Here is a 27,423-nt window from a genome sequence, read left to right as displayed (position 1 = left end):
GGCCAATCTGAGGTGTTTTCTCAGTTGAGTTCCTCTTCTCAAATGACTAGCTTGTGTCAGATTGACTTAGAAGTAACTAGGGCTCTAGAGAACACACACTGTCCCACTTGCAGCCTTCCCAGTACCCCTCTTGCCTTTACTTCTGACTACTCTGGCTGTTGTAATGTTTTTAAGTTGCCTTGTGCTTGCTTTTATGTGTCTTTCTGTTTCCTTACTTTGTTTGCAGCTTTTCAGTAGAAGGTCAAGTCAGTCTGCAGTATCCTAAGCTGCTGAGGATCCTGGTCCCGCACTCTTAGTGATTAGGTTTAGTGTGCTTAGTGACCTTAGGTTGTGGGTTCCCTTCCTTTCACTTTTGTAATCTCTGGGTAACTCAGAAGCCTCTGCCGGGTGGCTTTCCTTGGAAAGGACTGGGGCAGCATCTTCTGAGAGTGGGAGGACTCTGTGACAGTCTGTCACAGTGTTTACTGTGCGTCACCTCCTGCCCACGGACTCAGGGTCCGGATTCTCACTGCAGTGTCAGGCCTGGGCTTCAAGAAGCCATACAGCCTCAGTGCAGCTTCCACCTGAGGATGTTTGGGTTCCTTTCTTTCCTATTCAAATGTAAGTATGAGGTCTTATTTTATGCGGGATCCAGCCTCATTTATCCCCTGTGCTACTAGAAAGGGAAGTCCTGAGTGACCTTTCTGTGGCTTTAACTCAGCAGGACCACTCATGACTTGGGGTTGTTGGCAGGTTGATCTCCTTTGATCTTGTGCACCACATTGTCAGTGTACTTGGCACAGGGAGAGACTGGGTAAGTGTTGCCAGTGTGAATGAAGACATCACCCCTTTGTGTAGTTTAAGAATGATTTACTCTCAGTTAATTTTGCAGATACTTAAGATTTTGGCTCAGATCTGTAAAATGATATTTTCATGATGTATTGCCAAATATAGATGCAAGATTGTCTCAGGAAGTCCAGTCTAGTGTGTAGAAGTTAAATCACTCTTTTTTTTTTTTTTTTTTTTTTTTTTTAGATTCATGAAGAAGATGTAACTCTTAAGCTTAATCCAGGATTTGAACAAATGTATAATTTTGAACCTATGGATGTGGAGTTTACATACAATAGGTAAGGTTTTAGTGAGTTTAATAAAAATGTTTTTTCATCCTCCCAGATGGTCTATCCTTGAGTGAATCAGTTGAAGTCTCCATGGGCGTGTAAGAGATGCTTGTTAGCCATCCTGTGCTTTGTGGGTGATCTCTTTTAGGTCCCAAACCTCCCAAAAGGCAGCAGCACTGACTATGGCCCAAAGTGATAGTCTGGAGCCAGCTGAGGCTAAATGCCCACAGGGGAAGCAGAAGGATTGCTGGTGGAGAGAAGAAAATCTGCACTCAGGTCTTCAGAAACCCGTGAAACCCATTTCTTCTTGTCACAAAGAGCCACTTCCCTTATCTCCCTTGCCTCTGGCGAATGGGGCATGTGGATCTCTGTTGGCATGTACCTGTGGTGCATATCAAAGCCACTAAGCTCTTCTGTCTTCTGGCCTGCTAGCCCTGAGAGCTAGCCCTGGCAGTTGAGAGTTTACTGCTCTCTCTGTCCCTGAGAGATAGACATGGCAGCCTTGGACTACCCCAAGTGCCTCTGGCTCTTTTCTCTCCACCACCAGAGAGAGAGGCATACAGCAGTTTTATGTTTACAATAAACCTCTTCCTGCACATGGAGAAGTCCAGTGTGGTGGTTTCACTGCACTTTCAGTTACATGCGGTGCCAAAACCTGGGAGCAGAGCAGTGGGCCCCTTTCCAGAGGGCCCAGCCCTCCTAACCAATCACGGGTTTCTGAAGAATTCTAAGTGTAGGCTTTTATCTCTTGGATCAATTTGAGGAAAATTGATGCTGTTAGGGTATCGTCATCTAGTCCTTTGAAAACATGATTCTCTCCTTTCATTTACATGTTTTGTCAGTTTCCTTTTAGCAATATGTATTTCTCATTTTGTAGTTTTGCATGTTTTCAGCAGGTTTGTCCTTTTTTGTTTGTTTGGTTGGTTTTTTTTTGTTTGTTTGTTTGTTTGTTTTTTGGAGACAGAGTTTCTCTCTGTAGCCCTGGCTGTCCTAGAACTAGCTCTCTAGACTAGGTTGTCCCTGAATTCAGAGATCCACACACCTCTGTCTCGTGAGTGTTGTGATTAAAGGTGTGTGATGCCGTGCCTGCTGCCTGGCTTTTTTTTTTTTTTTTTTTTTTTTTTTTTTTGAGACAGGGTGACAAGAGTCTCACTATATAGCCTTGGCTGACCTGTCTCCGCCTCCTGGATATTGGGATTAAAGCCGTGCACCACCGCTCCTGGCTCCTGGCCCTGTTTTTTTAAGTTTAATATTATTGTAAACAGTATTACCTTTAATTTCCAATTGCTTGCTCTCAGTATTTCCTCTCAGCAAGGAGTTCAAGGTGACATAGAAGGTTTTGACATATCCTTCTAGCAGATTGAGGAGAGAGATTCCCAGTTTACTGGTAATTTTTAGTCAAGAATAAATACTGAGCACTCAGGAGGCAGAGGCAGACAGATCTCTGAGTTCCAGGCTGGCCAGGTCTACATAGTGAGAACCTGTCTCAAACACACAGAGAGTAGATACTGATGTTGTCAAATGCTTTTCTGTATCTTTTGAAATTATGTGGGGTTTTCTGTTTTGGGTTCATCAGTCAATTTTCTTAATTTGTTTTCTAATGTAATTTCACTTTTGCCTCCTGAAATAAACAGTACTTGGTCATGATGTGTTGTTGTTGTTGTTGTTGTTGTTGTTTTAATGTGTGTTAGGTCTGATTTGCTAAAATTTTACTCATTTTTTTATATTTATGTTCATGAGATATGTTGGTCTACAGTACATTGTATGTTCTGGAAAACTTTCATTTCTTCCTTAGGTATTTGATAGAATCACCTCTGAGGCCTTCTAGATCTGGAGTTTTCTTTGTGGGAATCTTTAAAGCTGTGTGTTCCATTGTTCTACTAGAAAAAGGATCTTTTAGGTTTAGTACTGGATTCTTTTTATTTGCATGCATGTGTGTGTTTGTATATGTACATGTGGGCATACATGCATATAAGTGTGTATGATGTATGTAGTTCGTGTGCCATAGTGCACGTGGAGGTCAGAGGAAGACTTTGTGGAGTCAGTTCTCTCCTTCCACCCTTGAGTTTGGGAATTAAACTCAGGTCATCAGACTTGGTGGGAAGTCCCAAGTCCCTTTACTCACTGAGCCATCCTCTTGGCCTGGTTATTAGGTTCCTGTAAGCTTTAGGAGTCTGTCATTTTAAGAACTCTGTGCTTCATCCAGGTTGTCTTATTTGCATTTAAGTTAGTTACAGAATTTTCTTATTCTGTTTTTCCTATAGTTGTCATCTATAGTGATTTCACATTTCTAATTTCTGATGTTAGTGGGTTTTGTTTTTTTTTTTTCCTCTCTCATCAATATCTCTAGAAATGTGGGGTCTTTTAATTATTTTTATTTTATCTTATATGTGTGTGAGTGTCTCTTGCCTGCCATGTCTGTACATTATATGCATGTCTGGTGCCCATGGAAGCCACAAGAGGGTATCAATTCCCCTAGGACTGGAGTTACAGATGGCTGTTAGCTGCCATGTGGGTGCTGGGAATCTAACCTTGATCCCCTGCAAGAGCAGTCAGTCCTCTTAACTACTGGGCCATCTCTCCAGGTCTTGAAGTATGTTATTTTAGTGACCTTGTCAAAGACTCCACTCTTGGCTTCACTAGCATACCATTCTTTACTGTTCTTCTGTTCCCAGTTGCATTAAGTTTTGTTCTGATCTTGTATTATTTTCTTTTTCCTATTTATTTTGGGCTCCATCTGCTTTTCTTTCTCCAGCTCCTCATATTGTTATAAGTGAAGACCATAGATTAAAGGCCTTCCTTTTTCTACCTCATGTGTTTAGTGCTGGATGAATATTACCCTGACTCTAGCTTAGTTACTGGTCATTTAGTCCTGAGTGAAGACATAATAGATTCTTTTTTTAAAAGACTCTGTGTGCATGTGCGTGTGCATGTGTGTGTGTGTGTGTGTGTGTGTGTGTGTGTGTGATCTGAGATAAACAACAGTAGTGTGTGTGTGTGTGTCTGTTGCACACATGCATGAATGCAGACGACAGAGGATAGCGTCAGCTCCCGTGTGTGTGTGTGTGTGTGTGTGTGTGTGTGTGTGTGTGTCACACACATGTATGAATGCAGACAACAGAGATAGCGTCAGATTTCCTGGAGCTGGAGTTACAGGTTGTAAGCTGCACAACAGAGATGCTGGAATCTGAACTCTGGTCCTCTGCAATAACAGAGTGCTCTCAAAAGCTGAGCCATCTCTCCAGCCCCAAGATTCTTTTTATCTTGCACAAAGATGTTAAAATAGACAGTTGACATCTTGCAAATCTTCCTCTTGAACCACTAGTTCATACCTAGGGAAGTTGGTTTTGTGATCCTTTCTCATTTCTGCTCTCCTTTGAAAGTCTTGTGTATTGTCCTGTGTCCCCCAATGCACATACATGCTACGTCTACTTAATTTCTCTCATTTTTTATCTCTTTGTTAGAGTCAGTTTGGTCAAGTCCTGGGGTGATTCTATCCCAGCTCTTATCCCTCTTTATGTGGAGTTTATTGTATCCCAAGCAATTATCTTGCAAAGATGGGAAAACAGAGCTTACACAGGTTCAGTGCCCCTCACAGAGATACCCGAGAGTATCTGTGGTGACAGTTAGGCACCACAGAAGTGGATCTTGATACTAGCTTTTAGCATCCACCCTACACTAATAGTTGGGAATGGTCAAGTGTCTATGTTGTGTCCCAAAGAGCCTTCAAGAAACCTGTCCTTTGTCTCTAAGAAGGCATGAGTCAGTTCTGCTCTGTAATTGGAGCAAGATTGCCCAGTAGAACAGATAAGCGTCTTCATTTGTGCTTTTGGAGTATTGGTAATCCTGATTTATTGAAAATGGGTTTTTATTTCCTGTGTTTTTATTCTTTGTTTTTTTCCCCCAATTTCAAATGAAAAATTACAGCAAAAAAACCTTACAGCAAAACTGTTTTTCTCTTGGCACAGTAATATCAATATCTTCCTTACTCTTCTAGAAGGATGGTGCCTACTGTCCTGATATCTCAGTTGTCTCTGCTTAAACTTTGGTATAAAACTCCTAATTGTCTGATGTTTTGTGTAGATAGAGGTAGTTAAAGCTCCCCTTCCCTCTCCCTTCACATAAGGGCAGGAACATGCTGTTATGACCCTGTAACACCTGGCCTCTGTATGGTCTTTTGTCTACAAGCTTTTTGTAAAGTTTGTGTTAGAGTGATTGCTGTAAGTTTATTGTCTTGTCTGTTTCCTGTTGCTACACCAGATATCATAGGCTGGATAATTTATAAAGAAAAGATTTATTCTCACAGTTCTAAAGACTTTGTAGCATTGGTGAGGGCCTTCTTGCTACATCAAAACATGGAAAGAGAATACAGGAATGGGCCAGAGAAAGCCAGGACAGTGAGTTTAATTCATTTTGTAACAAAGTTGTTTACACAGAAATAGTTGGACCTCATGGCCTCATCATCTCTTAAAGGTCATACCCTCCAAAGCCATCACAGAGGCAATAAATTGTAGTCACCAGCACATAAATAAAAATTTGATCTAAGTTTTGGAGTTTGGAAGTAACATTCATGTGGTAACATTTATATAATAAAATTTTGGTTTAAGGTTCATATATTATATTTTTCTTTCTGGCAGGACCACAAGCAGACGGTGTCACTATGCACTTGAACAAGTCATCCATTTGGGTGTAAAAGGTAGTGTTTTGTACATTGGTAGTATTAAAACTCCCTAGAGTATAGAGTTCATGAAAATTTTTGTGCAAAATGGTCTCCTTAGTTCTTCAGTTATATGTAAGAAATATGACAGTACATGTTTTTACCTTCCTACTGGGCAGTTTGTATTCCTCCTCTTTTTTTTTTTTTTTTACACTATTTTAACTATGTTTTTTACTATTTTTTATAGCATACTTAAATACTTAAATAATTGAAAATTAGTTTATTCTCTATATTTACTCCTGGTAATGTAATTCATCTTTGTTCTCACAGAGATAAGTAATAGCTTGTTGCAAAGTCTATGTAATACTATTTAATGTTAAAACTAGGAAAAGGGGAATCTCAGAAGAATAGCATGGAATATGAACTGTTTCAGAATCAGCCATTAATGTTTAGGTTATCTTCATACTTTCAAATAATATCTGCCCCTTTTACTTTTTCTTATTTCAAAGTATTATTTCCAGAAGAAATCATTTTACAGCCTCCTCAGGTGACAGGGAATTGGAGCCTTGCACAGGACACCAAAATTGATGGACAGTCCATCACCAAGGTAGTGTTTTGATGACTTTGATATACTTAAGTATATAATATGAATTCAATTCTCACTCGACTGGAGTATTAGAGGAATGTTATTCACAAGTAATCCAAAGTTTCAGTTAAAATAAAACTAAAATAGCCAGATGTGGTGGTTTATACCTTTAATCCTAGCACTTGGGAGGCAGAGGTAGGCAGACCTCTGTGAGTTCAAGGCCATCCTGGTCTACAGAGTGAGTTCCAGGACAGCCAGAAATACATAATGAGATTGTCTCAGAAAGGGGGGGCGGGGCTGGAGAGATGGCTTATTGGTTAAGAGTACTTGCTGCTCTTCAAGAGGATCCAAATTTGACACTCAGCATGTACATGGCAGTTAACTGCCTGTAACTCCAGTTCCAAAGGATCTGACGCCCTCTTCTGGCCCTTAAGGGCATTGTATGCACATGGTGCACAGACGTGCAGACAAATCCATACACATGTAATAAAAAATAAATCTTAATAAAGTAAAATATTCGTAGGGTGTATTTAGTTTAAATGTGCATACAATTATATATAGGACCAGGATGCTATAATATATTTAAAAAGGGAAAAATAAGATATGGGTGCTTGTATGATCATACCAATTTATTTTAAAATTGTGTGCTTTTAGGTGGTGCACACCTTTAATCCTAGCACTCAGGAGCTTCTTTGTGAGTTTGAGGCCAGCCTGGTCTACAATAAGAATTCCAGGATACCCAGGGCTATTTAGTATGTCCCTGTCTGAAAAAAAAATTTGCTCTCTTAATATGTTGGAGGGGGGCATTTACATGCTTGTATATGCATAGAAAATGTCTAACTAATGTTAGTTCAGCGCGTCACTAACATTTGTAGTCTGTAAACTTTGCAAAGACACTCTGTTTTTTGCTTCACTAATCCTGTGCTTCTATGAATGGTCACTTAGTGCCTTTGTGTTGGAGGTAGTTTACTAGGCTCTTAGTACACTTTATGAATAAAGTAGAAGTGGTTTTTATTTACCATTGTGTTCCTAGTAATATGAAAAATCATCCATGCCAGCTTGAGGTTTGCAAACTACAATTGTGTGCTGTTGGAATGTGATTTCATGGGAATGTCTTAAGTGTATAATAAATATAAAATTTCAAATTATGTATATGCGTATATATAGAAATTTAATATATATATTATTAATATTATTAATATATATAGAAATACGTATATATAGAAATTTAAAAAATGCAAAATGTAGGAGTCTTGTTGCTTGGAACCTCTGTAATTGCTTTATTTTATAATGTTTTAGCATATACATTAATTATATATTAATGTAATGACATTTTTATACATGTATTTAATATATTTTTATCACAGTCACACCCCCATTAATTTCTCTTGTCTCCCTCTCGCTCCCTTATCCTTTTCTTTTCCCAGTTCACCCCCTCCTCATCTACTTTCATCTCTTTTATGAAGGTTGCTTACAGGAGCATAATTGAGAGTTCATTTACAGTCGTATGAGCATCTTACCATTGCTGTACCACTCAAGAAAATGTTTCTCCCTCCCCTCTCAGCCGTTAGCTGTGCATAAATCTTCTAGGATGGTGAAGTCCATAAGCCTCTCTCTCCTCCATGACAGACTCAGGCTAGTCTTGTGCAGATAATGACAGCTGCTATAAGCTGAAGAGTACGGTGGTCTTGTTGTGCTCAGAAATCTATGATCCACTTGGCTTCCCACCTTTTCCCTGGCTTTTATATCCTTCCTGCCCCTGATTTTGTGGCACTTTTTGAGCCATGAAGGTGATGACACAGATGTCCTATTGATGGCTGGACATTCAACAGTTACTTATTTTCAGTACTTTGACCAGTTACGGGTATCTTTAGTAATTACTGACTAATGTTAACAAAAAATAAACTCCAACAAAACTGACCATAGCATTTATGATAAGCATTAAACATAGTTATTTAGAAGCAAAAGTGGTAGTTTTACAGCTGGGGAGATGGCTTAGTGGGTAAAAGCACCTGTTGCTCAACCATGAGGACTTGAGTTCAAATCTTAGAGCCCACGGAAAGTTGGGCTACAGTAGTGCACATCCGACCTCCCAGCATTCCTACATCAAATGGGAGGCAGTATTAGGAGACTCCTGGATTCTTGCAAGCCACCTAGCCAGGAGTCCACAGGAGTGGACAATAAAACAGGCCCTGTCTCAAGGTACAAGGTGAGGAATGACATCCATGATTGTCCTCTGACCTACATGCTATCAGTCATGGCATGTGCACATTTGCGCTCATGCAAATATGTACATATATACTCAAATGTACCACACACACAGAAAATGGCAGTTACAGGATGCTCACTCAATCATGGAAAACACTATAAATGAAATAAGAAAAGGTTATTCATTAAAAATTATCTGGGAGCTGGAAAGATGGCTCAGTGGTTAAAGAGCACTGGCTGCTTTTCCAGAGGACCTGAATTCAATTACCAGCAACCACATGATGGCTCACAGTCATCTGTAGTGAGAGATCTTCTGGCATAAAGGAGTACATGCCGATAGAGCACTCATATATAAAATAAATAAATCCTCAGCTGTGTATTTACTTCTAGGCATCTGTTTTGATCTGAAAATAGAAGTCTTCATTGAGCATAGATACACTTTGATCTGTAAATCTCTGTCTTTCATCACCTTACTCCTGGTTCATTCCATTGCCTGATTCTCAAGAAAAGTCTGTGTAGCTGAGCGGTGGTGGCGCATGCCTTTAATTTCAGCACTCAGGAGGCAGAACCAGACAGATCTCTGTGAGGCCAGCCTGGTCTACAGAGTGGGATCTAGGACAGGCACCAAAACTACACAGAGAAACCCTGTCTTGAAAAACCAAAAAAAAAAAAAAAAAAAAAAAAAGAAGAAGAAGAAGAAGAAAAGAAAAGAAAGAAACAAAAGTCTGTGGAGGAGATGGTAGGATGGGGTGAAGAGAATCTACTGCTATTTAGATGAATGTTGCTATTTAGTATTTCCTGACTAGCTGAATCATTGTATTCTTAAGTGCAGAATATTATTTTTAGCCAAGTTAATTCTAGCGTTCCATCAGTCAACCAAGATGGAATTATAGGAACTAGAGCAGGGAAAAAATGTAAGGAAGCATATTGGGGCCATGTGTGATATCTGTCACACACCTATAATTTCAGCCTGGTCTACATAACAATATCGTGTCTCAAACAAAACCCCCGGTGTCCTAAGAAGATGAGTAAAATTGCTAAACCGTAACCCAGATTGATTGGAGATGGAGTACACATACAGCTGGCTGATATCAAGAATATGGTAAATGTGACTCCGAGACACATCACTGTCCAAAGGACAAGAACATATTCTTGTGGTGATTAATTTTACATGTCACCTTGACTGGGCCAAAGAGTACCCAGAAGCACAGTGAATCTTATTCTGGGTGTATCAGTGATCTGGGTGTATCATCTTGTGGATGAGATTGATATTTGAATTTGTGTGTTGGTAAAGCTTACTGCCCCCACTTAATGTTCAAATGGCAGCCAGTCAGATGAGGCCTGACTAGATAAACAGACTGACACACCCACTTCCTCGCACTCGCCTCCAGTAGGAAAGGGGTTCTCCTCCTGTCAATGTCTACAGTTGGAACTCCCGCATTCTCCTGCCATCAGACTCATACTGGAGCATGGCTGTTCTTTAGCCTTGAGACAGCCAGCCATCTTACTGAAACTAACACCTTTGGCAAGCCTCCTGATTCTCATTCTTTAGCCTTAGGCTAGAACATACCATCAACTCTCCTGGTCCTCAGCTTGCTGACTACAGGTTTTAGGAGTCCTTTGAGACAATTCCGAGTATAGTTGTACCTCTCCCCAGCTCATGTTGTTGTTGTTTAGTTTGTTGTCTTGTCAACATGCCTAGCTTTTTTTTTTTCTCTCAAGACAGGGTTTCTCTGTGTAGCTTTGCGCCATTCCTGAATTTCGCTCTATAGACCAGGCTGGCCTCAAACTCACAAAGATCTGCCTGCATCTGCCTCCCGAGTGCACCACCACTCTCCAGCCATGCCTAGCTTTTGACATGGGTTTTAGGAATTGAACTCAGGTCCTTATACCTGCATGGGAAGCATTTTACCAACTCTGCCATCTTCCATCACAAATCTGTGAATCTTAACGTTCCAACTAGTTTTATTGTTGGAAACTTAACCAAGTTGTTCTAATATATAAATTTTAAAATCTAATTATATATTTCATATATACATGAAATACATATTAGAATATGAATATTTAAAGGCCACAGATACCTATGGCAGTATTGAAAAAGAATACTTACCTGTCCTCATATTAAAGTATATCCTCATACTAGACTATGGTCAGACAAATACAATTATAGGACCAGACACATGGACCAAGACCATACCAGTTATCCTCTGCAGCACCAGTGACAGTGATGGGAGGTCACATTGGGAAATCCTGGAATAAAATTTGATAGTACATGTATTTTTAATGAAGAAATTTTATCATGCAGTGCTTTTACAAGATTGATTTTATGAAAGGCATTGATTGTACAAAGATACATGTTGCAAAGCTATGAATTAGAGAATGTTTGTAATAGAAGAATTAAAAACTCAATTCCATTGGCCCAAAGCAAATATATCAATATTCAAACACACCTGCAAAATCAGTTCTTGTGTGGGCTTTGAACACAGTCGACAGGCAGTGCTGGCTTTCTGTGTTCTGGGGAAGGCGTGGAGCTGCTGCACAGCAGAGTGCTGTTGCCTTCAGGAGAGGTATTCCCAAGGCTGTCTAGCAGAGCCAGGCTCTAGGCTGTGCTGTCAGCCTTCCCTGCTTAGGCCAGCCTTGGAAGAGGCAGGATGTATGTTAATCAAATCAAACTTAGATCCTCTTTGTTTCAATTTCATCGTGACAAAAATCAGTTTGTTTACATTTATTTTTCAAAGAGCTGGGGAAGGAAACCTTAAACTTTTAGGCAAGTTTTTATTGACTGTCTCGTGTTTGAAGGGGTAGACCTATCCAAAGAATCGTTAAATGTGACAGCAGAATGTTGTTGGTAGGTGTGTGTGCTGCTCTTTAAATAAGTTTCTGTTCACAAAGCTATCGTTGTAACTGCTTTCTTCATGATCATTTCCAGAACAAGAAAACACTGATGGACCAAACTAAACACACAACAAAGGAGAGGCACATGGCTACTACAGACCTGCCAGAGAAGGCTGACTCTCCTGCAGAGACTAGTGAGTTGTGTACAAGTGTATAATGAGCTCAGAGAAGAACAGTGAAGAAACCTGTACCTGAGAGAAGGTGCCTGAGAAGCACACTGGTTGGAGATCATCGTGACAGACACATTGTCCACAGAGAAGGCTGAAGCCCCGTCTGCATGATCCCAAGGGGTGTCTTGATGGTTTAGATTACTTTAGAAAAAACTTAGATTGTGTATTATTCTTGCCATGCATGCTCTTAAGTTGTTGTATCCTCGGGGTATGTTTAAGTCAGAGTCTTACAATGTCACCCAAGCTGGTCTTAAATTCATGGACTCAAGTGATCTCTCACTTAGCCTAGGTAGCAAAACGTACAAGCAGGATTCAGCACACCTGACTTGTAATACTGACAAACACAAATGCCTAGTAAACATTTTAAAAAATGTTCAACATCTATAGCCATCAGGGAAATACAAATTAAAACTACTCAAAATTCTATCTCACCCCAACCAGAGAGGCTAAGGGAGACAAGACAACAAATACTGATAAGAACTTATCTTTACTACTAGTAAATCAGTCTAGAAGTTTCAAAAACTAAAATCTAAAAGTAGTGTTGAAGAAGCACTGACTGTTCATGCAGAGGACTCATGTTTGGTCCCTAGTGCCTACATGGCAGCTCACAACCATCTACAACTCCAGTTCCAGTGATCTAACACCCTCTTCTGGCTTTACAGGCACCAGGCACTCGTGTGGTGCATAGACATACATGAAGGCAAATACTTGTACATACAAAATAGATCTTTTTAAAAAAAAAACTATAAATAGAGGAACTATCATATTGTCCAGCTATACTACTGGATATATACCCCAAGAAATCTAAGTCAGTATACAAGAGATGCTTGCAGATACATACTTATTGTTAAACTAATCATCATTGCTAAGATGTGGAACCAACTCATCCAATTTGAGATGATAAAATTTTAATACATATACACAATTGAATTGTATTAAGATAAAAATGAAGTCATGGCCCTTTTCTGGAAAATTATGAAATGGAAATTATTAAGCAGTTTCCCAGACTTGAAAAGACAAATACCAAGTGGTTTTCTCTTATATGCAGATTTTAAATTTTAGTTATTAGATACGTATATATGTTGGTGTATAGGTCATAAAAATGGGGTACTGTGAGAAGGAATGAGTTCTTAAGGGGGCATTGGGAAAAGAAGAAGAGGTGTCAGAGTGCGTGTGTCGTGAGAGCAGAGTGCAAGCAGTGGGTATGGAGACTGGGGGTCAGGAAGGTCACCCAGAACTAAGTGTATGTGAAAGTACCACACTGAAACTTACTGGTTTGTATGCTGACTTGAAAACAACTCATTTAAATATTTAGGGGAAATCACCAACAAAAAAGGTTTTTAAACCCTGTATGCAATATTTCAGGTGATGCTGTATCTATAAGTGGCTTAGAAAGCTGTTACTTTTCCTGACTGCCTCAAAAAACACAGATGATTCTGTAACATGTTCTCCTATCACACTGAAAGTTATTGGCATTGTCAGGTTTTATTTGGCCTTTATAGCATCTAATAAGCAGTTGTACAAAGCTCTGTGGCCTCTGACTAGGCTGTCTTTCCACTTCCAATGCAGTGGATGAAATTCAGATCCCTAATGCAACAGATAAGGAGTTCTTCAATCCATTCCTTAATGAGAACCAGAAGCTGGCAGTGAGGAGGATTCTGAGTGGCGACTGCCGACCCCTCCCATACATTCTTTTTGGACCTCCTGGAACTGGGAAGACTGTGACAATAATTGAGGCTGTTTTGCAGGTAAGGACAGTGGTGCTGTTTGCTGTGGGTCTGTGCTGTGTTGTGTTTAGTCTGAGAAAGTATTAGTTTAAACTTTAGAGACATTTATGAAGAACTTGAGAAAGATTTGGCTCCTGACATTGTCTGTTTATGTATTAGGATTTTAAGTTTATTTCATAAGTGTAGAAGGAAACTTCATTTCTAGAATAGTAAACCCGTTGTGAAGCTTTACTGAAGAAGTTGCCTGGATAGTACTGAAGCCACCACTCTGCAGCTCTTGCTGGTATCTCCTTTATATTTCCAATTAAGTTTATGAAAGTACTGTGTATATAGTACTACAGTGTCATTCCCGATTTTGATTAGCAAGCACACTATGAGTGTTCTGTGCTATACTGCAAGCTGGGCTTGTGAGATTGATATAACTTGGTGCTGTCTATGGAGATGTCTGTGGAGATGTGTGTGGAAGGTTATGGTTGCAGAGCTGGGGATATACCATATACAGGCTTTGGATAACCCTACATTCTCTCTTTTTCTGTATGTATGTGGGAGCAGTGGGGGGCAGGGGAGGGCTACCACCTGATTACATCTCATCTGTGGCCAGTGAGGCAGAGTAGTCAGTCACTTTGACATTGCAAGGAGTGTTTCAGGTACTCAGGGATTAGTATCCAAGCCCACACCCTTCATTCCCTATAAAGGAATCTGTATGCTGGATACAAACCTAGGGTTTCCACTCTGTGGCAATAAGATAAGATCCCTGGTCTCCTACTTCTTAATTAAGGTACATTATGCTCTGCCGGACAGTCGGATTTTGGTGTGCGCTCCCTCCAACAGTGCTGCTGACCTTGTGTGTTTGCGGCTTCATGAGAGCAAGGTACTAAAGCCAGCTGCCATGGTCCGGGTGAATGCCACCTGCAGATTTGAGGAGGTAAGCCCCAGGCAGGGATGGGCACCTGGAATCCTTCATAAAGAATACCAAGTGAGCAGGTTTTAGCAGGAGGTAATCGCTTGGTAGACACCAAACTATCGTAGAAAGTTGTAATGGAGAAATTGCTCAGTCTTGCGATACAGCTCAGCTACATGATGGGTTCTTATTCCTGAATATTTCATTGTGTTCTCACACTCTCTCTCAAACTCTCTCTGAATTAACAGTGTTTTTGTGGACATTCTCAGTTTTGTTAAATTCTCATGTTGTGCTTTCATTTAATTCTTCAAATGTGTTCTAGTTTCTTTTTAGTTCTGTTTCATTGGTTTGGTTACCACTATCCCTTTTGGAAAATTAGAGGATCCTAGTTTGCTTTTGAATAAAATACTAATCAAAAAAGAAATTATGACTAGAAAAATATATTAAGTTGTTTTCTGGGTTATGTAAAGGATTATAGTATATTCATGCCTTTAGAGTCCATAAAACATGGACTTAATGTGAAAATATAAGACATTTTAATTTAAGATAATCATTAATAATTAGTCATCACTAAGAAGTATCAACAAGGCAAAATTATCTTGTAGAATTCCAGCCTTGCTGTTTTGTCCAGTTTAAGGAAATGTTCAATAAATTGAAAACCAAACTGACTTTAACCTCTTTGCCCCAGACTATTATTGAAGCCATCAAACCATATTGCAGAGATGGAGAAGATATCTGGAGAGCCTCACGCTTCAGGATAATAATCACCACATGTAGCAGTGCAGGACTGTTTTACCAGATAGGTGTGAGGTAAGTACCAGATGTTTGAGGAACAGAGTTCCCCTAGACAGTTTGTATCTCCCACATTTATGTTAGAAGAGGTTGACCAGATGGAGATTGAGTAGTGGAGGAGGGTGTCAGCCATAGGATAAGAACAATAAGGAGGGGGGCATCTTTTCTGAGGAAACAGGATCATTGATGAGACCCAAGAGACTCAAAGAGTTCAGCAATCGAATGGACATGCAAGTGGGCTAGGAACATGTAAAAATCCTGTGGGTAGAGAGCCCTGAACATGTTTACATAAAGGAAACTTCAGAGTTGGGACCTAGTAAGCAAGAATGGAGACAGGAGCTATAACAAGAGGCCTGGCTCCAAAGGTTTCAGTTTTTAGAAGAGGCATTAGGATATGACCCTCAGTTTAGAAGAATTCCACTACATGAGTAGCTTAAAGCATCAATGGAAGGCAGACTACTTAGAAAACAGCCGGGTCTGTGAGGTTAGTCCTGGGTGGGGGCAGCTCAAGTACTCACTAGTGGTGTCTCCCCAAGAAGGTGGAGCATTGATGGTGCAGGGGCATGGGAGTAGGTGGGCTGAGGACCAGAGAAAGCTTCCTAAGAACATGTCCTCAGCGCTAGGAGGAATGTCCCAAGAGCTGAAAAGAAACTGAGTGAGGAAGCTTCATATCAATGCGTTAGAAGTGAGCCAGGGAGGCTGCAAGCTGTCCTGCTAAGAAGAGGAAGTAGCACAGGCCAAGCCGAGGAAGGAGGAAGAGCAAGGATGAATCTCAACTCCTGAGATCCTGAGGACAGACAGCTCTGCAGCTTGGAGCAGACTCATCCCAGGATGTGGCTGTGAAATCACTAATGAGACAGTCTACATTTAATTATTTAAGTACAAAACTTTGAACTTTTGTATTTCAGACTAGCCATTGGGAGGGTGCAGGTCTAAGCAAAGGCAAAGGTTTTTTGTGATACAAGGTGCCAGAACTCTAAGCTGCCAGGAGGCTCTCAGGCTTTGTTCATACTCACCCTCACCCCTTCATGTCCTTACAAACAAGTACACCTTCTGCTTACAGAACACCAGCTGCTGATAGGGATTCATGAGTCTCCTAGCAGGCCTGCAGCTGTTGTGATCCCAAGTCATGTGACACACATACTTCTTGGTCTTATTTTCCTTGGAGAACTCCACTATAATCCCAACACCCCAGAGCAGAGCTTTGCCAGTATGTGTTAGGTAGCAGTTGCTAAACCATACAATGAAATTACCATTCAGACATCTTTGGCTCTAGAGTTGGATACTTCACACATGTGTTTGTGGACGAGGCAGGGCAGGCAAGTGAGCCAGAATGCCTTATTCCTCTGGGACTGATTTCAGACATCAATGGCCAGGTAAGGCCTGTGTCTTGTGTGTGTTTCTGTCTTACTAGTTTCCCTTGGGGACAGTCACAGCGTTCAAGTAAAAGTACTAGGACCCTGAGAATCTGGGAGGTCAGAACTGTGCTGTTCATCACAACCTCAATCTTCTGTGGCTGGGAAGAAAGGCCCTTGCTTGTTACTGTTTATTCAATTGCAAACAGAAGCTAAGAGCCATTGTAGTACTGGGGACACAATGGCATAGTCAACAACAGTTTCTGGTATGGCAAAGGGGAAGAGGACAGAGCCTCATGCCCTGCTAAGATCTGGCTGTCATTTCCATTACATTTTTCAGGGGCTCCTCACTCAAGCCCCCAGCCCCTCCAACTCTGTGTGCTCCTGGCAGATCCCCATCTGATCTTCTCTATGGTACTTTGGACAGTGACATGATTATCATCTTAGAACATGTTTCTTTCAGTACTCCCAGCTGAGAGGTCATCTGGCATCCACTTGTGAACTTGTCAGGCTCCTCCAGACGTGTTCCCACCGTCTCCCCTCAAGTCACCAGGCTCTATGAGACAGAGTACTAGGAGGAACTAAGGAACAAACAAGGACTAGTCTAATTAGAATACTTAAGAGACTGGTCAGCATGATATTAATGTGTGTGAGGTCTACAAGGAAAAGGCATCATGGAAAGGGCCAGGGATAGTTTCCCACGGCCAGGCACAGCAGCAGATTCCAGAACACAAGCTGAATCCCTGAGGCTTTTGCCACAATGAGATAAGTGCAAGAGGAGGCTGGACTGCCGTACCAAGACTGATAAAGCAGGTCGTAGCTGCTTAGTAGAGAAGCCTGAGTCTCGAGCCCATCTAGTTTCTCCTTCCCTACTTCTCTGTTTAGGCCATTGTCAATTCCAGCTGTGTCTACCATGGCCTCTCAGCGTTTTCCCTCATTCTACATAACTGGAGTAGGCAAGGGGGCCCTGTCTGCACAGCACAGCCCCTAACCTATTCAGAGACACTTGCCTGTTAGTTCTCATAGCTCTTCTACTGTAGTTGTACTGTATGCCTGTCTACTCCCCACCATCCTTGTATACATATACATCCTTGTATATGCTATAGATTGTGCTTGCTGGAGACCCCATGCAGCTTGGCCCAGTCATCAAGTCCAGGCTGGCCATGGCCTACGGGTTGAATGTGTCTATGTTGGAGAGATTGATGTCCAGACCAGCATACCTGAGAGATGAGAATACCTTTGGTGCTTGTGGTGCATACAATCCCCTTTTGGTGAGTTCCAAACTCTCTGCCTTGTCACACAAATGGAAAAAGAGCAAACAGTTGGAGGAAAAAAGCATTTTCCTCATACTGATGCTATCCCCAGGACCTAAGATGCACCAGAGCTGTGAGAGCAGCTCCTACTTTCTGTCCCTAGTGCTGAGTCAGAGCTTTATCGGGCTTCATTTAAAGGCTGAGCTTGTAAGACAGCAGACCAACCTGAGAGGACCTGTCCAGAGCTGACTGCACCCATAAGAGACAGTCAACAATCAGGACCCAGGAGAATCACAAAAGAGGCCTTTTGTCCCTCCTGATGTTTACCTTTCTGTTAAAATGGATCCTTGAGATTCAGAGTCTCTGAGAAACTTGGCCTGGCATCAGATTTCAAGCTAATAGAACAGAGTGAGGCAGGAGCAGGGGACTACCCCTTGAAGTCAACATTAAGATGGTTGGTTTTAAGTTTGTCTTGCAAGGTCAAAAGGGAAAAACCTGGAGAGAAACTGTGTGGTTTTTGACTCCTTGTGATCTGTGCCTACCCTTTGCCTACAGGTCACAAAGCTAGTGAAGAACTATAGGTCCCACTCGGCCCTGCTGGCACTGCCCTCTCGCCTCTTCTACCATAGGGAGCTTGAGGTCTGTGCTGATCCCAAAGTAGTGACTTCGCTGCTGGGCTGGGAGAAGCTGCCCAGAAAAGGCTTCCCTCTCATCTTTCATGGAGTGAGGGTAAGTCTGCGTTGACTGCTGAGTGCTCCTTGCAATAGGTAGTGCAGGAAGGGAAGGAGGAGGTGGTGTCTTCATTCAGAGAACAACCATGATGTGTGATTTCCAGAGTTGTGTGTCCCCTGTCTATATAACATTAGCCAAGCATTCCCTGTGGGCCTGAGCTGAGGGAAGATGGGTGCTGATGTCTTTTAAGTGTAAGGCTGCTGACCTCTCCTGTCAGATTCCATACAGAAAGAGCTTAAGAGTAGATATTGCAGGCCCTGTCCTTTGCTGTTTGCATTCGATAAATACTGGATTCCAAAAGGAAACACAGGCCACTATCAAAGAACTCTAAGTGTGGATTAGAAGTCCAGGAGGATGGGCTAGAGAGATGGCTCAGTGGTTAAGAGTGCTTCTCACTCTTGCAGACCTTTATTCAATTCCCAACACTCACATTAGTTGGCACATAACCACTTGTAACTCCAGCTCTAGGAGATCTGATGCCTTTAAGTCTCCATGAGCACCTACACTACCATATACATACAGACACACATAATGAAAAATAAAATAAATCTTGGAATAAACAAAAAAAGAAGTAAGGCAGGAAGGACCAATGGAAGCTGAGCATCAAGGACTGACATCTTGACAAGGTTTGCCTTGTCCTTAGGACCAGTCAAGCTGAGAACCCACAAGAACCAGTCAACTGGGGCTGGAGAGATGGCTCAGAGGTTAAGAGCATTGGCTGCTCTTCCAGAGGTCCTGAGTTCAATTCCCAGCAACCACATGGTGGCTCACAACCATAATGAGATATGGTGCCCTCTTCTGGTGTGCAGACAGAACACTGTATAGACAATAAATAAATAAATAAAATTAAAGAAAAAAAAAAAAAACAGTCAACCAAGCACTCATCCCCAGCTCCGGAGGTGGGGGAATGACAAGGACAGAGTCTCCTTCTACAAGACCTCACAGAGTGGGGTTGAGGTGCTCATCAGTTAGAATGCATTGCAGGTAGTCATTAAAGCAGGTCATTTGTATTGGGAATTTGGTTGTCAGAACCAGAAATCAAGTTTTACATTCACCCTCCCAGGAAAGGATTTGAGTTTTCCAGAATTAGTGTCACACCCAGAAGGGAAGATGGTGTCAGATAGCTCTCCTCTCCCATAGCCTGGTCTTATCAGTATGTGAGCCCACAGACAGCTGCACCCAAGTGCAGTCCCTGCCTCAGTTTCTCTCTAAACCCTTAAGGAGAAAAGGTGTTCAGACTCTGTTAGAAGTGCATCTGCAGAATTGTGCCATGGCTCTGGAGCACCCTCTAAGGCTGTTTGTCAGTGCTTACCCAGCCCTAATGTGCTGCCCTACCCCAGGACACCCTCCCTGCGGTCTGGGCAGCTCTGCCCATCCTCAGAAGCCTCTAGTACATTAGGAAAGACAAATAGCTGTTAGAGTGGAAGGAATCTCTCTAGAGTATCAAGAAATGAGCCTTGTGAGACATAACCAGTGTTACTGTGAAACAAAGGCCCAAAGCTTTACTTGAGCACATGAAGGTGTGTTCATAAGTAGAAGCTCAAGATCTTAAAGATGTCACTTCTTCCCAAATTAACCTATATATTTAATACAGTCTAATTTTAAAAATGACCACAGGCCAGGCATGGTGGCTCACACCTATAATCTCAGCACTCAGGAGACAGAGGCAGGCCAGCCTGATCTACAAAGCAAGTTCCAGGATGGCCAGGGCTGTTACACAGAGAAACCCTGTCTTGAAAAGCAAAAACAAACAAAAAATTACCACAAATTTCTTTATGAGAACTATTTTAATGACAGTTCAAAATGTTTTATTAAAGAAAATGAGTACAGTCCTAAATTAAATTTTCAATGTTGACAAAAAGAACCAGACAAATGAATCATTAAGACTTGATAGGTTACAAAACATACTACAAAGTTAGAGTAAATCAAAGTGTCCAGTATTAAATATATATTAAATATGCAACTTAGTAGTAGAATACTTGCCTAGCATGTGTAAGATCCTGGGATCAGTCCACCACAATTGTATAGTTGACAATAAAGGTACAAGTTGGTGGAATGGAGTCCAAAAATACCAATAGATATAGAGGATTTTTCTTTTTGACACAGGGTTTTACTATGTAGTTCTGACTGCCTGGAACCCTTTGTAGACTACACTGGCACTGAACTCATAGAGATCCACCTGCCTCTACCTTCTGAGTGCTGGGATTAAAGACATGCACTACCATGTTTGGCCCAATAAAGAGGATTTTAAGAGAAAAGTGCCTATCAGTCACTGGGAAACAAGTTGGAAATATAGATTTGATCACCAACAGGCCCTGGAAGTACTTGGCAACCTAAAGGTCATGTATGGGAACATACTCTGGGAGACAGAGGAAGAGGTACCTGTGGACCAATGTCTCTATTTAGTCCAGGGTAATATCTCACTAGGTTTCTCATGGGCAGGTATTTTGTTGTTCTTTTTGGTTTTTTGGTTTTGTTTGTTTTTAAGATTTATTTATTTATTATGCAGTGTTCTCTCTGCATGTACCCCTCCCTGCAGGCCAGAAGAGGGCATGACATCTCATTACAGATGGTTGTGAGCCACCATGTGGTTGCTGGGAATTGATCGCAGGTCCTCTAGAAGAGCAGCCAGTGCTCTTAAACTCTGAGCCATCTCTCCAGACCCTTGTTTTGTTTGTTTGTTTGTTTGTTTGTTTGTTTGTTTTGAGACAGGATCTCATGTATATCAGGTTTGCCTTGAACTTGACATATAGCTCAGGGTGGCCTTCAACTTGTGGCCCCACTCTGTCTACCTCTAAGTGCTAGGTTTATAGGCATACACCACCATACCTAGTTTATTCAATACTGGAGATCAAACCAAGAACTCCATGCATGCATGACTACTGTTCTACCTACTGAATCACACCCCCTGCCTTGTTTGTTTGTTTGTTTGTTTGCTTATGACCTGTCTTGCCAACACAGGCCAACATTGAACTCAAAATCCTTTTCCCTCCCTTTTCTTGGTGCTAGAATTACATGTGGAAACCCTCACACCTGACTTCTATAGACACTTTTAACTTGTGGATCTGGATCAGGTAGGCAGAGTTTCAGGAGATAATGTAGCACCAAGAGTAGGCACTATTGCTTGTCTGTGTAGTCAGTGCAGTTGTGAGGGTCAGCAGGGACAACCAAGCAGACTGCATCTAGCTGTGTCACAGGGAGGTGGTCACTGGGAAGAAGCTGGATAAGACAGTGATCTGGATAGAATCATGTGAAAACTGAGAATAGACTCAGACCTGGAAACTCTTGAGTGAATAAGTCCTGCTTCTGCTGTGAGAAAGTTCTTTTGTATTTTGACAGATACAGAAATGATGGAGAATCATCAGAGATCACTGTGGATGATTTTGTCACATTTCAGTATTTTCTAAATTCCAAATTATCTGCTAAGTTCTAGGCCCTGAGAACATGTGGTCCATGCCCAGTTTGAGCAGAAAAGACCATACATACCCCTGTGTAAATTGGCTGCAGTGTTGCTGGCAGGCTTGGCCTTTGTTTCCTGAATGCTTGGCTTCCTCTGGTGACAGTAGACAGAATGTCCTTGTGCCCACCTGTGCTTTCGATGTACCAGATAGAATTGTTCAGTAAGGTGTTTACGGCATGCTTAGGGTAGGGCTGAACACCCTAGATACCACAAAACAGGCCCAAAGGAAGCTGTCGTCTCTTTGCCACAGGAATTGTCACAGAGAAGCCACGGTATATATTATGCACAGGCCACCTGGGCTGTGCTGCTTTCCACTGTAGCAGCAGCACTGAACAGGGCACTACGGCCCATAAGATCCTAAAGCCTTTATCACCTCTTCATGGCAGCACTGTGTCATCCTCTGGTGCAACTGGTCTGTCTTTGCCTCTCCTGCTTCATTGTCTCCAGCTTTTATCTGTAGTCATCCTTCTTTCCTACCTTATTGTTCTTATCTCTTCTCTTACTAGGTTTGTAAGTATTTTAAATTAAAATATAATTACATCATTTCCTCCATTCCCTTTCCTTCCTCCAACCCCTTCCATGCACCCCCTTGTTCCCTCTCAAATTCATGGCCTCTTTTTCTGTTATTGTTACATATATGTATAAATACATAAATATATAACTATAACCTGCTGAGTCAGTTTAGTGTTGCTTGTATGTATATGATTTCAGGGCTGACCACTTGGTATTAGATAACCAGTTGGAGAGGCTCGTTCTAATTCTCCCACAATTAGCAATCCTTCGTTGCCTATAGTTCTTTGGGGGTAGGAGCCAATGAGATTTCCCCCTTCCATAAAAGCATGTCTTTTGGTGTTGTTTTTTAGGTCTTGTTTAGACATCCATATTGTTGAGTTATCATGGCTGTAGCTTCCCTATCATTTCTACAAGACATGCTCTCACAGCAAACTTTCTGGTCCTCGGGCTCCTGCAATCTCTCAGGTCCCCACTTCCATGATGTCCCCAGAGTTTTAGGTGCAGGAGTTGTGTTGTAGATGTGTCCATTGGGACTGGGAACCCCATGATCAACTGATCTTTGAATTTTGAACAGCTGTGGTTTTCTGTAATGGGCTCTGCTGCAAAGGGAAGCTCATTGATGAACGGTAAGAGTATTTAGAATGCCGTTAGTATGCTAGTTTAGTGAAGTAATGGTAGTTGGTCCTCCTCTAAGAGCCATAACCTCATTAGCCCCAGGAATTTGGGTAGGTTTCCAGTACCAGGCATGATTTCCCTTCTGTTAAGCAATCCTTAATTTAATTAGACAGCTATTGGTTACTACCAAGATATGAGTACCATTGTTACACCTTTAAGAATGTGTTGCCATGCTGGTCATTGTTGTGGATCATAGGTGTCACAGTTGGGTAGGACTGTTGGCTGCTTCTCTCCTTTGGCAGCTTATATAGCAACTTCTGTTACTATGAAAGCTAGTCCTTAAGGAGGAGGCTTTGAGGTCAGATCCAGCTTGAATCCTCCAAGTCTTGTCACAAAAGTGCATGGTGTCTTTAGCAATAGGCACTTACCTTCAATTCTGGGAGTCAACTGTGGGCAACAGAAATAGGTTACCTTGTTTGGGGATTCCAGAGTTCTCTGACTAAAAACTCTTACTATCATTTTTTTAATCCTTGTGCCTTCTGTTTTAATGAGGAGACAGGCCCAGGCTGCCATATCACAGACTAGCTTTACTTCATCTCTCTTTTCATCCCCCTTTCCTCAACCCCCGCCCCTGGACTGTGTGTGTGTGGGGGGGTATTCATGACAGATCTGTAGCCAAAACTGACCTTGATTTTTCCATCTTCCTGTTCTGCTTTCCAAGTGTTTTGATTACAGACTTGATATAAAATGATGCAAGTATATCTGACAAAAGTACTTTTCTTAATGCCTCATAGCTTAGTGTTGGGTGTTTTGTTTTGTTGTTGTTTTGTACCTCCTTAGATAGATTATCACTGTGTGGCTCAGGCTCAGGCTGGCCTGTAAAGCACTGGCCTTTATCTCCCAGGGATACTCCTGTCTCCACCTCCTGAGTGCTGTGATTAAAGTTGTACACTGCTATCTACGCCTGGCCCTTACTTCTGTTTTGTTAAGGTTTTTTATTTGCTTGCTTTGGGTATTTTGAGAAAGGGTCTTTTGTAACTCATAGCTGAGGGTGGCTTTGAATTTCATTTTTATTCATTGTAGTTTGTTTGTTTGTTTGTTTATTTGTTTGAAACAGAGTCTCACCTTGTAACTCTGGCTGGGCTTAACTCACTCTGTAGACCACTCTGGCCTCAAACTCACAGAGATTCACCTTCCCCTGCATCCAGAGTGCTGGGATTAAAGTGGTTTGCCTCCATGCCTGCCTATTCATTGTATTTTATTTTAGGTTTTTCTTAGAAGCAGCTTGGGTGTCATATTTAATCCAATTTTGGCAAATCAGCTCACTCTTTGTGGGTTTTATTTCTTCTTTACCTTTATTACTGTTTCCACATTTTCCTTATTTTTCCACTTGATTCTTTGCTATTGTTTGAATTTTTCTGAAGCCCAGTGTGGTGATGCATGCTTTTAATCTCAACACCCAGGAGGCAGAGACAGGCAGATTTCTATGAGTTCCAGGCCAGCTTGGTCTATATGAGACCCTGTCTTTAAAAAAAAAAAGAGAGAGAGAGAGAGAGAGAGAGAGAGAGTGTTAAAAAGTTGACTTGGGGCTGGCAAGATGGCTCAGAGGTTAAGAGCACTGACTGTTCTTCCAGAGGTCCTGAGTTCAATTCCCAGCAACCACATGGTGGCTCACAACCATCTATAATGAGATCTGGTGCCCTCTTCTGGTGTGCAGGGATACATGCAGGCAGAACATTGTATACATAATAAAGAAATAAATCTTTTAAAAAAAAAGTTGACTCTTGGTTTATCTTTTATTGAAACTAAGAGGGTCTGGTTTCAATCCCACATACCTGAATGATGGCTCACAATCGTCCATGTGGTAGTTTGAATATAACTGGGCCCTATAATATCACTTCTTTCATTCTTTATATCCTATTTTCCTGCTTTCTCTGTCTCAGGCTGGCTGGCCCCTGGCATCTCCATCTTTTTCTCCCTCATTGTCTCTTCAACCTAGATTCCTCCTCCTCTTTATTCTCTCTGCCCACCAGCCCTGTCTTTCCCTATACTATCTAGCTATTGACCGTTCAGCTTTTTATTAGACCAGCCAGGTGCCTTAGGCAAGCAAGGTAAAACAAATGTAACACATCTTTACATAGTTAAACAAATACTCTATTCTACAGCAGTGTAGGTGGGCTTTGAGGTTTCCTATGCTCAGGATACCACCCAGTGAGTCAATCAACTTCCTGTTGCCTAAAAAGATGTAGGACTCTCAACTTCTCCAGCACCATGTCTGCCCTCATGCCGCTATAATAATAATGGACTGAACCTCTGAAACTGTAAGCAACCCCCTCAATTAAATGTTTTACTTTATAAAAGTTGCCATGGTCATGGTGTCTCTTCACAGCAATTAAAAACCCTAACTAAGACAGAAGTTGGTACCAGGGATTAGGGTATTCCTGTGATAGGCCTGACCATGTGTGTGTTTGAAGGAATTTGGACTTTGGAAGTTTGGGTTATGAAAGTAGTGGGATGCTTTAAGCACTGCTTAAAGGGCCATGCTAGTTGGAACATGGAAGACAGAGGTGCTAAGAATTATTTAAACTGTCAGAGGTTCACTCAAGAGGTTTCAGAGGAGAAGAATTTTAGTATGTTGCCTAGAAATTGGTCTTGTGATAGTTTGGTGAAGAAAGTGCCTGCCTGAGGCTAAAGTAAAGAGATTTAGGTTAATTCCGTTGGCAGAAGAAATCTCAAAACAGCCAAGTAGCCTCTCTTGTGTGGATATTAGTGGTAATAACTAAAGAAGATTTATAATGAAAAGGAGATAAATGGATTAATAAATGAAATAAAAGGAGTAGTGAGCTCAGGGCAAGATCCCACCCAGCTAAGTTTTCCAACTTGTGGGAAGAAACTAAAGAAAAGCTTAGAGCTGGGTATGGTAGTGCATGCCTCTAATCCCAGCACTGGGTAGGCAGAAGCTGACAGATTTCTGAGTCTGAGACCAGCGTGGTCTATAGAGTTGAGTTCAAGGACAGCCAAGCATAGGCAGTAAAGGAAAACAGAAAGCTGGTGAAAATGTAATTAAACAAGGGAGTCATGTTTCAGCCCCAGCAAGCAGAAGAACTTGGCAGCTTCAGCCACATAGTTCCGGATTTAGAGTTAAGGATAGAAGAAAGAAGTTACAGAATAAAGCCACTGTGGCCAAGCATGTGTCGGGGTGTCCCTGAATGGAGTTCTAGTAGAGAGGCCATTTTGTGAAGCTGTAAGTTGAAACCTAGATTGCCTTGGCAAATACAAGATGTTAGACATGCCAGAGTCATGGGATACTTACCAAGGACAGCTGTTATCAGGGAGTGGAATCAGCTCGAGAGAAAGAAATGTGCTGCAGTCAACAAAACTAAATGCAGTTCAAGATGTGGAGAGCATTTTTTTTACATCAGACATGGAGATGCACAGTTTGGAGTTTGCCCAGCTGGTTTTCAGTCTTGTTTTGATCCACTATTTCCTCACTATGCTCCTTTCCCTACATTTTGGAACAGTAATATATATCCTATGCCATTATATGTTGGAAGTATGTGATCTGCTTTTTTTTTTTTGGTATATATCAATTTATTAAGGGGTACGATAGGAAACAGACTAATACAAAGCAAGGTAGATGTGCTGCTGATCTGTGATCTGCTTTTTATTTGAATTTTTACAGGTGATTACAATTAAGAGACTGCATGAATCTCAGAAGAGACTTTGAACTTTGGACTTTAAAACATTGTTGAAACTATGATAGACTATGGGAACTTTTGAAGTTGGACTAAATGCATTTTGCATTATGATATTGTTACAAGCTTATGGGGCCAGGGAGTGAAATGTGGTAGTTTGAATGTAATTGGCCCCCATAACCTCATAGGGAGCAGCACTATTGGGAGGTGTGGCTTTGTTGGAGTGATTGTGACCTTGTTGGAGGAAGTGTGTCACTGTAGGGGCAGGCTTTGAGGTTTCCTATGCTCAGAATACTGCCCAGTGAGTCAGTCGACTCCCTGTTGGCCTGCAAGATGTAGGACTCTCAGCTCTTCCAGCACTATGTCTGCCTGCATGCAGCCATGCTCCCCACCATGATGATAATGGACTAAACCTCTAAAACTGTAAGCGAGCCCCTCAATTAAATGTTTTACTTGTAAGAGTTGCCATGAACCAAAAAAAAAAAAAAGAAAAAGAAAAAATAAGCTGGGCAGTGGTGGTGAACGCCTTTAATCCCAGCACTTGGAAGGCAGAGGCAAGTGGATCTCTGTGAGTTCAAGGCCAGCCTAGGCTAGAGTGAGTTCCAGGAAAGGCTCCAAAGCTACACAGAGAAACCCTGTCTCCAAAAAAAAAAAAGTTGCCATGGTGTCTCTTCATAGCAATAAAAACCCTAAGACAATCTACAACTCCAATTTCAAGAGATCTGATAACCTCTTCTGACCTTAATGAGCACCAGGCACATATATGG

The 27,423-nt window shown here is 41.6% G+C and overlaps 1 protein-coding gene across 2 annotated transcripts in view; it reads left to right on the top strand.

The window, feature by feature from the left end:
* The window catches only part of Mov10l1 (Mov10 like RISC complex RNA helicase 1), a 76,630-nt gene that overhangs the window by 34,402 nt on the left and 14,805 nt on the right, over positions 1-27,423 (top strand). For both annotated transcript variants that reach the window (XM_059248130.1, XM_059248129.1), the window contains exons 13-22: positions 1,015-1,106; positions 5,735-5,793; positions 6,264-6,361; positions 11,478-11,577; positions 13,183-13,361; positions 14,119-14,265; positions 14,930-15,051; positions 16,310-16,409; positions 17,495-17,659; positions 18,197-18,370. In XM_059248130.1, the coding sequence (XP_059104113.1) occupies positions 1,015-1,106; positions 5,735-5,793; positions 6,264-6,361; positions 11,478-11,577; positions 13,183-13,361; positions 14,119-14,265; positions 14,930-15,051; positions 16,310-16,409; positions 17,495-17,659; positions 18,197-18,370 (1,236 nt within the window). The remainder of the gene's footprint in view (positions 1-1,014; positions 1,107-5,734; positions 5,794-6,263; positions 6,362-11,477; positions 11,578-13,182; positions 13,362-14,118; positions 14,266-14,929; positions 15,052-16,309; positions 16,410-17,494; positions 17,660-18,196; positions 18,371-27,423) is intronic.

The sequence above is a fragment of the Peromyscus eremicus genome, chromosome 20, assembly GCF_949786415.1.
Source record: "Peromyscus eremicus chromosome 20, PerEre_H2_v1, whole genome shotgun sequence".
Classification (NCBI taxonomy): domain Eukaryota; kingdom Metazoa; phylum Chordata; class Mammalia; order Rodentia; family Cricetidae; genus Peromyscus; species Peromyscus eremicus.
The sequence above is the reverse complement of the archived record's forward strand: the minus strand, read 5'-3'. Positions and strand labels throughout refer to the sequence as shown.